We start from the raw sequence: 11,666 nt of genomic DNA on the forward strand, positions 1-11,666 counted from the left end.
AATATAAGAAAAACTACAGCTTGTTTCGTCTAGTGGTATATATTGGTATATTATTTAAGTTTTATATAAAAAGAAAGTTACGCATGCTTTAAACGATTAATTTCCTGAAATGTCCAATCGAAGTAGGGCGCTATCGTATTGTCTAATTTACTAACACACTAGTACCCGGATAGTTGCATACAATGTTCAATTGTTTTATTGAATATCGTGTAGGACACTTTATAAAATGGTTTTCGTTTCTGAATGTTCCTTAGCAGCGTATGATATTGCGCTTATTATTTGTTACGGGGCTATAGCTTTACAAGCATGTTAATGTTATTGTTATGAAATCTATCGTGTGGTGCTATTGATCCTGTTACACTCTAATACTCTAATCTTCGTATTATATGTGCAATAATTATATAGTCGATGGAAGAAATGTAACGAGAACTGAGCAAAAGTGGAGCATCTTCACGGGGCCATGGACGAGCTAGCGGATCTTTATCTCTTTAGATATTTATCAATATACTCGAACAGTTAAACTTAAACATCCAACTTTAGGACCCCACTATATTTCATGCAGCGACTATAAGTCGAATCGCTAAAGAGCTTCGATTATTGTAACATGACTCCGTTTCAATTACCAGTACAAGAAACAAATATACATTACTAACATACGTATATATACAATTAAATAAATTAATTTTTACATATGCATGACGAAAAAAAATATCTGTATCTTTCATTAGAGGTACATGTACGTATATAGAATATCCATACTGTACGAACTTATAAAAGCTGCGCTTTTTTGCCATTGTACCAGTAAAACAGAATCATCGAAATAACATAATTTAATTTGCTCTATAATATTTGACGGAAAAAATGAAAGCATCCTCTTAACACACTTTTCGCATCGCCACGTCAATTACGCATCATAGTAACAGCCATTTCCTTTCGAACACACTGGATGTTTCGATTAATTTAATTACATTTGTCGGAGTTTCAAAAAAATTCAGTCGATATACACAACCTAATGATGCAATTATACAGAATATAATCTCGAATCCGAGTGCTTTTAATGAATCCACAGATTCTAGAAAAATAAGTATTGATCATATATTGATCAATAAATTATTGATTATACGTTAATTAAATAATTACAATTACAGGATGAGCAGAGAAGACTAAATACATTATTCGGACACTACTTCTTAATTATGTTTTAGCGCTTTTATTCGACGAGCTATATTTCTCACAATTCAAAATTGTTTCCTAAGAAAAATAACGTAGCAGCAATTACGTGCATCGAAAATTACATTTCCTCTTTCATAATGCTTACAGTGTTCCTTCCTGCTTTCCGTCTGTGCATGGAAAAAATCGTTATCATCCAATCTCTACTTAAAAGTGAAGAACAATTCTATATGCACTTATAAATCTGTCAAATCTATTAAAACAATGCAACTTCTTTCAAATACAAAATGCTGCAATAAATTCACAATGCATATAAGCTCATTAAATAACATTAAAGTAATGTAAAATAAGTTATACATTTTTACAAGTTTATGCCTTTCCTAATCGTTTGGATGTACTATTTCGAATCCCTATCCTTAGAAATAAAAAAAGTATAAATTTTTATATTAATAAAATTAATTTTCAAAACTATAAATTATCAACAACAGAATATAAACAAATATCAATCTTAATGCAACAAAAAAGAAACAAAAGTGAAATTACATAAGATAGTTGCATTTAAATGCATACCACGGTTGTCCTCAAATAATATGAATTACACTTTCTACCCATTTCATAAAGTATTAATAAAAAATAGTAACGATATTATACATGATACATCAAATTAGGCATGAAGAATGAAATAAAATTCTGCAGAGATCAATGTTTGAGAAAGAAGAAAAAGGTCAATAACAACGTAAAGTGTATTAGTTTTCGAAGAAGATAAAATACATTCACTGTTCTGATACTCTGGCAGTGTAATGATAATAACTGACATTCCATCACTTTTGACAACAACAATTCTGCTGCAACAATTCAGCTGAATTATACAGATGAAACAAGATTGAATAACCACAGAATCTTACTGTTATTGTTAATGGTTATTTCTCTCAAAGGATTATTACTAATGTAATAAATACCAATAAGCTTTTAAAAATAATATACATATAAAAGTGCACAACATATAACATAAGATAAACTCATGAAAATCAGTTATTTCCTTCTTAATAATTTATCGCAATCACATGCGGCAAAATGAAACTGCAAAAACTACGGCTTTTTGGCAAGCTATTTATGTATTGATAAGTACGAGAATACCAACGAATTTGCAATATTATTTAATTCTATATGTAGTTTTATGCCCTGTATATCGGCATGATTAAATGAACTAGCAATATCCATAGAATATTTGAAGTATGCTTTCCTTTTTCTTTTTTTTTTTTATTATGCTCTTCGATGTCAATATTCTAGGAGTTAGACGATAACTCAAATGATGAACATGTAATAGTTGCCAAGAGAGCAGAGATGTTATGAAAAATATATTTGGGTTTAAAACCAAGGCTACTTTACAAGATCCACTGAAAGCAGGGTATGACTTAAAAAAGAATACATGTAGAATTGGATTAATAATATCATCGATAGGAAATACCACAACGAAAGAACAACCGATCAGCGTAGGTCTGGATTGTCGTTAACTTGCTTTTTAATACGTAATAATACTGTTGTGTACCACTGATCCAATCGTGAAATTGAATCATATTCCTTTACCGCCTCTGTAAAACCTTCGAGGTGTTGTTCCTCAAGGTGTTCTATTAATGTCTGGAATAAAAATTAAAACGTATCTATCATATCAAGAGATACATCGAATCTCTACAAAAAAAAAATTCTACGGAAGGTCTCGTGATCTTCAAGTAACGAGATTTAATATTTTATACCTTTATCAATTTGTACTCCCTAGAATCCTGGAATGCAGGGTATTGCTCTTGGTAACGCTCGATCGCGTGTTGCGCGTTCAATACATCGACGCACAAGTGACACAAAGCTGCACGGAAAAAGTATTCCTTCGCACTGTATTTCAATAGAGAACTTTCTAAAGACGCAGAAGCGACCTATAAAATGGAAATATAATATTTTTTAATCTCTTGTCATTCTGCAATCATCCTAAATAGTATTATTCCAACACAACTTACTTGTTCATATATTTGAATAGCTTTGTCATAATTTTCAAGCTGTGCAGCATATTGTGCAACCTTTAAGAGACATTTATTCGCAGAGGAATTGCTTTCCTCTCCACGAAAATAGTCAGCAGCTTGCTCATAATGATGCACTGCTCTCTCAAGATCGACAGCATCACTTTCGTACATCTCGGCTATACTCTGATGATGCTTGGCTGCCATTGTAAAACGACCCATATCTGTGTAAATCTCGATTGCTTTTAATAAGCAACTAATGGCCTCTATAAACATACAAAATGATTACAATCTTAGTTTCTTTAATCCCCAATTCGTGCCTTACAGATTTAAACGTATGCATTCGTGCAATGTAAATTACTATTGTTGTACCATTTGTGTCAGATTTCTTATAACAATTAGCAGCATCTACATAATTAGCAGCCGCATCATGGCGACTGCCTGCTTTGGTATGCAATTCTGCCGCTTCTTGGAACGCGCTTCCCGCTCCATTCCAATTCTTTGCCATCTTAAACATGTTTGCGGCACGTTGATAACATTCTACAGCCTCCTCTACCTTCGACGACCCTCTGCGATGACAACGTAAAATGTGTAAATAAATTAAAATCAATTGTACATATTGGACATGAAGGAGAATTAATCTAAACAAAAATATGAGTCATTCAATGATGTAACATCTCCATTCGACAGTGATGGTTATCATATGCATAAAAATAATTAAAAAAAGTGTACGGAATGCACATGAAGAAAAATGTATATCAGACAGTCGCGCGCGACCAATTAAAGAATTCCTTCGCGCGTTCCGTATGGTTCGATCATAATTTACTTTTGACACACTGTATCACTAAATACATGGGATCTGTTGGATATACAGATATAGGTATGCAAGGTTCGTTGAAATGAACAATCTATCGAACGACAGAGATCTCCCGTGTTACAGGAGAGCGATACACTGCCAGGATGACGGAAAATCATCACGTTAATCCAGATCGAAAGCCGGTGTAAATAAATAATGCGAGCTGAGATTGCAAATTCAGTCGTGGACGAGTTCAAGTAAATCGATGCAGTAACGTACCCGAAGAGCGAGCCGAAGAAGCCTTTCGAGGATGTTAGCTTCTTCTGTGCCTCGGCTAACAATTGAAGCGCTTTCTGTTCGCTGTCAGCCATGGTTTCGTTCAATCCTGACACGTAACAATTTAAAAACTATCTCGAATCATGAACTTCGCACAAAAGCTCACCTCCCACAAACCGACGTCACTAAAGTCAATGAAAGTGAATCAAGTATCATCGGCGACAGGACTGCCAACGTTGAGGCGCAAACGACTTAAGCTTGGTTCTTAATATCGTCCGAACAGCTGTTATCGTTATTAAAATTAATCGTTTACGTTTAATAAGCATCAACGTAATATTAATTAAATAGTCTGATCTCTGGTTGATTGTTCAGCGATTAAAATACGCGATATTCAATTATTGTTCGAACGGTTTACGTTCAGATATTATTTGATTCACAATAGAGCGCTGCTTCGAATGAAGTACAGAATGGCGCAGTTGGTAACAACGGCGCCAAAAGTTATTCTACATTTATTCGAAAAAAGAAGTGTTAAGGACAAGCAGCGATTCCGATTGAATAAAAGAGAAATAAATAGGGTTCGGATCAACGTGGAATCAATAATGTCAGGTGTGCACAGACAAGCATTGAAATCTTTGCAACCTGGAATGCAAAATGTGTTCGTAATTGGCATAATTGTGAACAGTTTCAATATGAAAATAATCGATGCGACCCGCACCAGATGTACGTAATTCCCTCTTCCTTTCTATTAAGTTCAAAATTCGGATACCTCTTTTCGTAGGCAGTATAAGTCACAAAAACATTGATTTTTAGTTAATAAAGGCAGTCGAGGCGTCTGGACATTTACATTACGCGATTCTGAGGAAGATTCTATAAACGTGACCGTATGGGGCACTGAGCAATTTGTTAAAAAATTATCTTCCGCTTTTCATATCGGAACCGTAGGTTTGTAGAGTTGTCCATAATTAATAGACACACGGATTATAATTATATTTGCATTCAAATGAAAACTAAACCCAAATAGCAGAGGACGTCTTACAGACGACCGTTTTGCATCCACTTTTATATCTAACCGCTGTACATATCGAGTGGACGTCTTAAAGATGATAAAGATTGATATGTCTTTGAGACCTCTTAAACGTCTTGAATAAATATGTTTAAAATAAGACGTCTAGAGATAAATGTACATACAAGATATCTTTAAAACGTTCTGCATTGTAACACAAGGCATCCCAAGAGATTACGTATGGGGCACATTTAAAACGTTTTAAAAGTTTGAAGCAGACGTCCTTAAAATGTCCATAAGACGTCTTCGTGGTTATCTGGGAAGGTGGTGAACCCTCAACCCTAAAAATAACTGTTTCTCCTCCCGTTTCGCTCTGTTTTTAACACATCTTTAACGATTTTCTTATTTCTCGGCCACTCTGCGCGCACAAAAAATGAAACGAAATTAACACGGAGAACGGAATGGTAATCGACTTACAGTTGAAGTGATCAATCCGAAAGTAACGGAGCGTCGTTTGGAGGACAGAAACGAACTTTTCGTGCCGCAGGTATCCAGCCCTTGCAGCTTGACAGTGAACGAGGGCAACGCGCTAGTGCAATCTCATGACGCACCAACACGCGCAACGTACGAACCATTGCTGATGCTCCCGATTAAGAACCTGACCGAGCTGCGAACTTTGCAAAGCATTTTTGAAAACCTGGAAGCGCTGCGCGATCAATATGTAGACGTTCTGGTGGTTGTTACTTTTGTACGTTTCAAATCTAAGGAGAGCTAAATCGAAAAAAGGCCTCGTTTTTTTTGCAAGATAATTTTCATTTCTTCTGTTTATCGAATAATGAACCTACAACAATACAACAGCTTCTTTTTCTAATTGAATATCATTTTAGAAGCTTTATTTTTATACGTGAAACATAAAAAATAATTACAAAAAATATTGTAAGTAACTCTAGGTAGAAGACGTGATTGTAAATCATAGATATCTCTTAATTACTCTTTATATCTTTAATAAAAAAACAATGTATAATTGGTTTTTAATAGATCAGCGATATACGTAAAGTGATAACACGCGATGGTAGAAATATACAGTTTCGTAACTTCGAGGCAGTGGATGGTTCTACGGATAAAGTGGTGTCCTTATTACTTTGGGAGAAGGAATGGATTGAAAGGGCAGCGTTTTGGGAGCCTAAACGCACCGTGCTATACCTCAATGACGCTCGTATCGTTTACGACAATTTCAAGAAGAAAACTGTCCTATCTATAGGTCATAATTTAACATATTAAAGTAGCAAACAATACGCATCCGTGTCGATTGAAATTCTGTCATCGTTTTTGTATTTACAGCTAGAAAAACATTGATCACCGAGAATCCTAACATACCACAAACTACGACCGTGAGAAATGCAGTACAGTATTACGAACACGATATTATATCCGGAGATTTCGTAACGCCGAATCGTAAGGATTGATCATTCACATCTCACAAAAAATTCGAATGCAAGAAATCGTAAATTTAAGTTTTTACTTATCTGCCTCGACAGCTGACACAATTACGAGCGTAATGACTATACAAGAAATTTCGAATAAGTTGAATATGAAATTAAAGGAAGGGGAAAGGATTCAATTTGCCACAATTTTAAAAGCTTACGTAATGGACATAAATGTGGAATGTATCAGTCCAGAAATATTAATCACCAAATGGTTTCTATTCATTTCATTTTTCTCGCAATTAGTTATATATATTTTCGAACGATTGCTTGTTTACAATCCGTTATTTCCCTAGCGCATTATGTAAAAAGATCATTCCCAATAATCAAGATTCATGTATGAATCTTGAGTGCCCTTCCGGCAATGGAACTCGCGTGCCTATGAACGTAATGAGCCTTAATCTGAAAGTAAACCTGAGAGATGATACGGGATACCTTATTGGCTGTCGATTGGTCGGAGAAGTGGCTGAACGTGTTCTTGGTTGCACAGCTAATGAGTTCCAGGTTGTTAGAGACATTTCTATATGTTTCTAATATTACTATAACAGTAAAATTCCAATACAGATATTCTTTTGTGAATTTATTTAGACGATGATATTACCACAACGCACCGAATTGAAATGGAAGTATGCATTGGAAAAATGTGATATACGATTGCACGTACTCGGACCGACATCAACTTTTCCGAATGCTATATATAATATTCTATCGATTTACCAAGTCGAAGAAAATGTGGATGAAGACGTACTCAAGGATGTAAATGATCAGTCGATTAATGGAAACGTGGTCTTGAACGATTCTAATTAAATTTTGTTCATCGATAAATCGCAATTCCCCAATATATTACAAAGTATATTAGGATAGCGGAATTAGCAATGTATTATTTGCTTCTTAGTTTTACCGTTCAGAAAACAGTCTGTATTTTATGTTTCCGTACATCTCACAATAGCGTGAAATAATTAAATTCTATACGTTTTCATTCAAAATAGATTTAAAGCTGCTGGTTGCTGCTTTTCGATTGATCGCATTCAAATAAACGCGAACGTTTTACGAGTAAATACATACTATAAAAAAAAATAACATACCACGTGATATTGGCATACCATACCTGAGACGTATTTTCCATCAAACTGATTTCTATTTGATTTGTTTATAATTGTCTTTTATGTTTCTTTGAATAATACAAAAATAAAACTGAAATGGAAGAATCCGTAAACAGTGATGCTGTTGAGGTTATCAGAGATGGATTAAGGCAACTGGTTCATACAGAAAGAAAGGAAAATCGTACGAGGATATTGAATAAAAATCGCGTAGATTTGGGAAATATCGTAACAAATTCATCTTTCACGACAGAGTTCGTTGTTGAGAAAGCTAGGGCCCTTAAGAAGAAAGCATTATCCATTGAAGAGTATAAACAACTTCAAAATGCTCTGATTCAGGTTATAATTTTGAGATAAAATTTTACTTTTTATAATGGATAAATATGTTAATACTGCTGGTTCAATTCATTTTTTAACAGAGTGAACAACATGTCAATTCATTCTTAAAAGTAGACAATATATTATTTGCTCTGGTACGTGATTTCTCTGGTAACGATGAAGCTTTACAATTGTGTGCTATTAGCTGTGCTTGTAATATTGCACTTGGAAATACTAAAGCGTGTACTTCGTTAACCAAAAGTATTGGACCGTACCTTATTACAAGATTGAGCACGTTGAACTATCCTTTGCTGGTAAGATTTTAAAAGTATATAATGCTCTTTAGCGTAACGATGAAAATAATGTTTGTTTTTATTAGGATGTTTGTGTGTGGACAATAGGAAATTTGATTGCTGGAAGCAGTAAAGCTTTTGAAATACTTCATGCTCAAGGATGTTTAACATATATTACATTATTAATGTGCAACTGTGATAATTCACATGTGTTATCATCTATTGCTTATACAGCAATGCACTATGTGCACATTGGATTCCGACATATCTCGTAACATTAATGTTCTTCTAAATACATTAGTTTAAAATATCTTTTCAATTAACCGTATAAATATTTCTAGGGATAATGAAATAATTCAACTTACAAAAGCTACTATGAAGAGCAACCTTTCACTTGGAAGTCCATACTTTATTTGGTTAATAGCCCTATTGTCTTCGCAGATAGCCTGTAATGCATATCTATATAGCATAGTGCCTCTAATAGTAGATTATCTGTATGGAAATATTACAAACAATTTCAGAAATATATCAGAGGTACGATAACTTAGTCAATTCTGATTTATATATTTATATTAAACTTCTGTAATTAAAAGTTCTTATTTCAGATTACAGCGTGTATAAGAGTACTAGCTAATACCATGCAAGAGACATCTGGTCAATTGGCAATGTTTCTAATAGAAAATCCAAAATATACACGTTCAGATTTAGAAACGCTATTAAACGAATTACTTTCCTGTCAATATATACACATTAGAAAAGAAACACTATGGTTAATCGGTAATAAAATTTATTAGAATTAATCATTCTATGGATACAAATAAAGGTAAATATCTTTACAGGCAATCTTTACAATCACAATCGTGCTAACGTTAAAAAAATTATGCGGAATATTATCCAGCAGTTACCATTCTTGAACCAAGCAATTACATCTACAATTCAGCCGGTTTTATCATTAAATACAAATTTGGTCAGTTGAATTGAAATATCACGTAAGCTTTAATAACTATATTTACATATGTATAACACAAGTATATAATAATCATAAATAATAATTATACCCTTCCAATTTTACACAATTCTTAAACTATCATCAGTATAAGACAAGTATTAAGATACTGAATTTGTTTCAATATTTCAATGTGACAGGAATGAACTGTCTGTCCAATCCTGTGGAAGTTTGCTCATTTGGTGGCACATCTTCGATACAGGGCACCCTTAATACATTAAAGTATATGTGGCCTATAATGCGAGCTGTCGATTCCGACGTGGCTTTCAAACAATTATACAGTCCCTCATCGCACGTGCAATGCGATCTATAGAGATAAAAACAAGATTAATGTTTGCAGTCATTGACAGTAAAGAATCTTCGTAAGTATATACAAATGAAAATTTGTCTATGTAGATTGTAATACTCCACAGACAACATTTAAATGATGATTCCTAAAGCGATTCTAAGCAAGCTTTTCCTTTACAAAAATATTTGTTTCAATTTTATTAACAAGTTATTAATAAGAAACACTAATCAACGGTGTATATCCAAAACTACTATTGTCTAAAGTTATTTTAGAAATCACTCCTTAAACATTGTCTATTGAATATTAAGATATATTGTGTATACATATGTATATATATGTACATATATATGTATACATATTATTTTCTTACTTAGTGTATATGGAGTAATTGGTTAGATTATACCGCGATCGCTGAGCACGGACTTTAACAGGACAAAGATCGTGAGTACGGCAGCATCTAGGAAATTGAAATAAACAGAAATAATGCTGTACAGTTAAACATAATTTTCCTAGTTACTATAATAACCGTACAGACCTGTCGATTTCAAATTCCTCGCCTAAGTCGTGGTAATTCTCCGCAATATCTCCGGCGCCACACCATTTTGTACCTGCAATAGTATTCAATTTTACTTGATATCAGTGTAAATTACACCGATGTACAATCGGAATCAGTATATAAAGAGAACTAGCAATGATTGCAGAGAAACATACCTGGCACAACGCCTGAGAAAAGAGTCCACACGTTACTTATCCCGCGATTGCCTTTGCTTGTAGTATCTGCTGACGACGTAACCGACTCATGCTGTATTTTGTCCAATAATTCGCACTGTTCCATAAGTCTCCTCATCTCTTTGAAAGACACCAGTTGCGGGGTGGTTGTCAGTGACAGATTTCTCAAAACTTCATTGGCTTCTTCTGGCTCACTGAAAAAATTCGTAGCAATATATTATTAGCGTGCAAAATACTGATTTAAAAATGCTTCAGACACTCACTATACTTCGATCAGGTTGCAATCGTGTAATTCGTTATTGTTTCCGAGATCAACCACTGCCACAGTCTGCTCATAGTAGTAGACGGCTCTGATCTCGTTAGTCCCGTACTCGACATTTGGCAAGACACCGTTCAATCCTTTGAAAATGTTCTTGAAGAAAATCGGCTGTTGATTGCTACCATTAATGATTATCACAATGCAGAGCACTATCCAATTCATGGAGCCCATGTCTGTCTAAGAATCTGACCAGACTAAGAATATTATCCTGTTCGCATGATTATATTGGTCTACTTCTTTCCGTGCCGGGATTCCTTAAATCATTTCTACAATAAATGAAGGAAACAAACATTTAGTCAACACGCAGGGAAAATACGTGATTTGATCGCGCCACGTAATGACTATGAACGAAACCGATTGTTCGTCAACTTCGATTCTTGAGAAGGAAAGGTATTTTCTCCATTCAAACGAGCAAGAGTTACATTGATTATTTTTTGCAAAAAACGCGATTGCCTTCGGGAATTTTTTTTCAATTGCATCCAAGAGAATTGAATGTGTGCCTAATATGTAAGGTTTCTCCAGCTGGATATTAAGAAACAAATATGGAAATACCGATGACGATCACCGTAATCGATTTTCAGGAATATTTGTACATTATAATACGGTACTTTGGACAAAAATGCAAGCAAAATAAAACATCTAAACCACAATGCTAGCTAGAGAAATCAAACTCTTTCACCAAAAGAAAAAGTACAACTGAAAATTATATAATTTTCAGGTAAACAGCAGCGCCGAAAATAGCAAATTTCAAACTCGCCGTTTTAGGGTAATACATTATTCACTTGCTACAATAGTGGCACAATTTTTATGAACTGTTATTCTAGTTCAATATTGTATTTCATTAATTTGTTAGTTCAATGTGATCTTAGGAGAC

At 34.2% G+C, this 11,666-nt stretch overlaps 4 protein-coding genes across 5 annotated transcripts; 2 read left to right on the top strand and 2 right to left on the bottom strand.

Annotated features, from left to right (window-relative positions):
* Positions 1-2,513: 2,513 nt before the first annotated feature.
* Positions 2,514-4,461, bottom strand: Alphasnap (Alpha-soluble NSF attachment protein). The gene is made up of 5 exons (XM_076900240.1): positions 4,255-4,461; positions 3,552-3,748; positions 3,180-3,445; positions 2,925-3,098; positions 2,514-2,808 (listed from the first exon to the last, which is right to left on the bottom strand). The coding sequence occupies exons 1-5, from the start codon at positions 4,344-4,346 to the stop codon at positions 2,659-2,661; spliced, it is 879 nt and encodes a 292-aa protein (XP_076756355.1). The 5' UTR covers positions 4,347-4,461; the 3' UTR covers positions 2,514-2,658.
* Positions 4,462-4,850: 389 nt separating this feature from the next.
* Hdm (meiosis specific with OB domains hold'em) lies at positions 4,851-7,545 on the top strand. The gene is made up of 8 exons (XM_076900884.1): positions 4,851-4,971; positions 5,062-5,193; positions 5,734-6,002; positions 6,293-6,515; positions 6,596-6,709; positions 6,793-6,952; positions 7,035-7,242; positions 7,327-7,545. The coding sequence occupies exons 1-8, from the start codon at positions 4,851-4,853 to the stop codon at positions 7,543-7,545; spliced, it is 1,446 nt and encodes a 481-aa protein (XP_076756999.1).
* Positions 7,546-7,862: 317 nt separating this feature from the next.
* Positions 7,863-9,736, top strand: LOC143426654 (uncharacterized). Of its 2 annotated transcripts, none has more exons than XM_076900244.1 (7): positions 7,863-8,177; positions 8,258-8,470; positions 8,536-8,720; positions 8,791-8,983; positions 9,055-9,226; positions 9,289-9,416; positions 9,596-9,736. In XM_076900244.1, exons 1-7 carry the CDS (start codon positions 7,938-7,940, stop codon positions 9,599-9,601), a joined length of 1,137 nt encoding a protein of 378 aa, XP_076756359.1. In that variant the 5' UTR covers positions 7,863-7,937; the 3' UTR covers positions 9,602-9,736. The 2 variants fall into 2 exon arrangements, with proteins under 2 accessions (XP_076756359.1, XP_076756358.1); XM_076900243.1 differs by having other exon boundaries at positions 9,289-9,438; positions 9,596-9,715.
* On the bottom strand, positions 9,220-10,963 carry LOC143426656 (uncharacterized). The gene is made up of 5 exons (XM_076900247.1): positions 10,737-10,963; positions 10,456-10,667; positions 10,280-10,352; positions 10,115-10,201; positions 9,220-9,762 (listed from the first exon to the last, which is right to left on the bottom strand). The coding sequence occupies exons 1-5, from the start codon at positions 10,961-10,963 to the stop codon at positions 9,576-9,578; spliced, it is 786 nt and encodes a 261-aa protein (XP_076756362.1). The 3' UTR covers positions 9,220-9,575.
* Positions 10,964-11,666: the final 703 nt, after the last annotated feature.

The sequence above is a fragment of the Xylocopa sonorina genome, chromosome 9 (genome assembly GCF_050948175.1).
Source record: "Xylocopa sonorina isolate GNS202 chromosome 9, iyXylSono1_principal, whole genome shotgun sequence".
Taxonomy (NCBI): Eukaryota; Metazoa; Arthropoda; class Insecta; order Hymenoptera; family Apidae; genus Xylocopa; species Xylocopa sonorina.

Excerpts from the sequence above, each read along its gene's own strand:
- LOC143426654 (XM_076900243.1), top strand. The coding sequence starts at position 7,938 with ATGGAAGAATCCGTAAACAGTGATGCTGTTGAGGTTATCAGAGATGGA. Across the intron at positions 8,471-8,535 it reads CGTTGAACTATCCTTTGCTG|GATGTTTGTGTGTGGACAAT; the intron begins GTAAGATTTTAA and ends TGTTTTTATTAG. Across the intron at positions 9,227-9,288 it reads AGAAACACTATGGTTAATCG|GCAATCTTTACAATCACAAT; the intron begins GTAATAAAATTT and ends ATATCTTTACAG.
- Alphasnap (XM_076900240.1), bottom strand. The coding sequence starts at position 4,346 with ATGGCTGACAGCGAACAGAAAGCGCTTCAATTGTTAGCCGAGGCACAG. Across the intron at positions 3,749-4,254 it reads TTCTTCGGCTCGCTCTTCGG|AGGGTCGTCGAAGGTAGAGG; the intron begins GTACGTTACTGC and ends TTGTCATCGCAG. Across the intron at positions 3,099-3,179 it reads CTATTCAAATATATGAACAA|GTCGCTTCTGCGTCTTTAGA; the intron begins GTAAGTTGTGTT and ends TCCATTTTATAG.
- Hdm (XM_076900884.1), top strand. The coding sequence starts at position 4,851 with ATGTCAGGTGTGCACAGACAAGCATTGAAATCTTTGCAACCTGGAATG. Across the intron at positions 6,953-7,034 it reads GAAATATTAATCACCAAATG|CGCATTATGTAAAAAGATCA; the intron begins GTTTCTATTCAT and ends TTATTTCCCTAG. Across the intron at positions 7,243-7,326 it reads GCACAGCTAATGAGTTCCAG|ACGATGATATTACCACAACG; the intron begins GTTGTTAGAGAC and ends GAATTTATTTAG.
- LOC143426656 (XM_076900247.1), bottom strand. The coding sequence starts at position 10,963 with ATGGGCTCCATGAATTGGATAGTGCTCTGCATTGTGATAATCATTAAT. Across the intron at positions 10,353-10,455 it reads TTTCTCAGGCGTTGTGCCAG|GTACAAAATGGTGTGGCGCC; the intron begins GTATGTTTCTCT and ends ATACTATTGCAG. Across the intron at positions 9,763-10,114 it reads AATTACTCCATATACACTAA|ATCGCATTGCACGTGCGATG; the intron begins GTAAGAAAATAA and ends TTATCTCTATAG.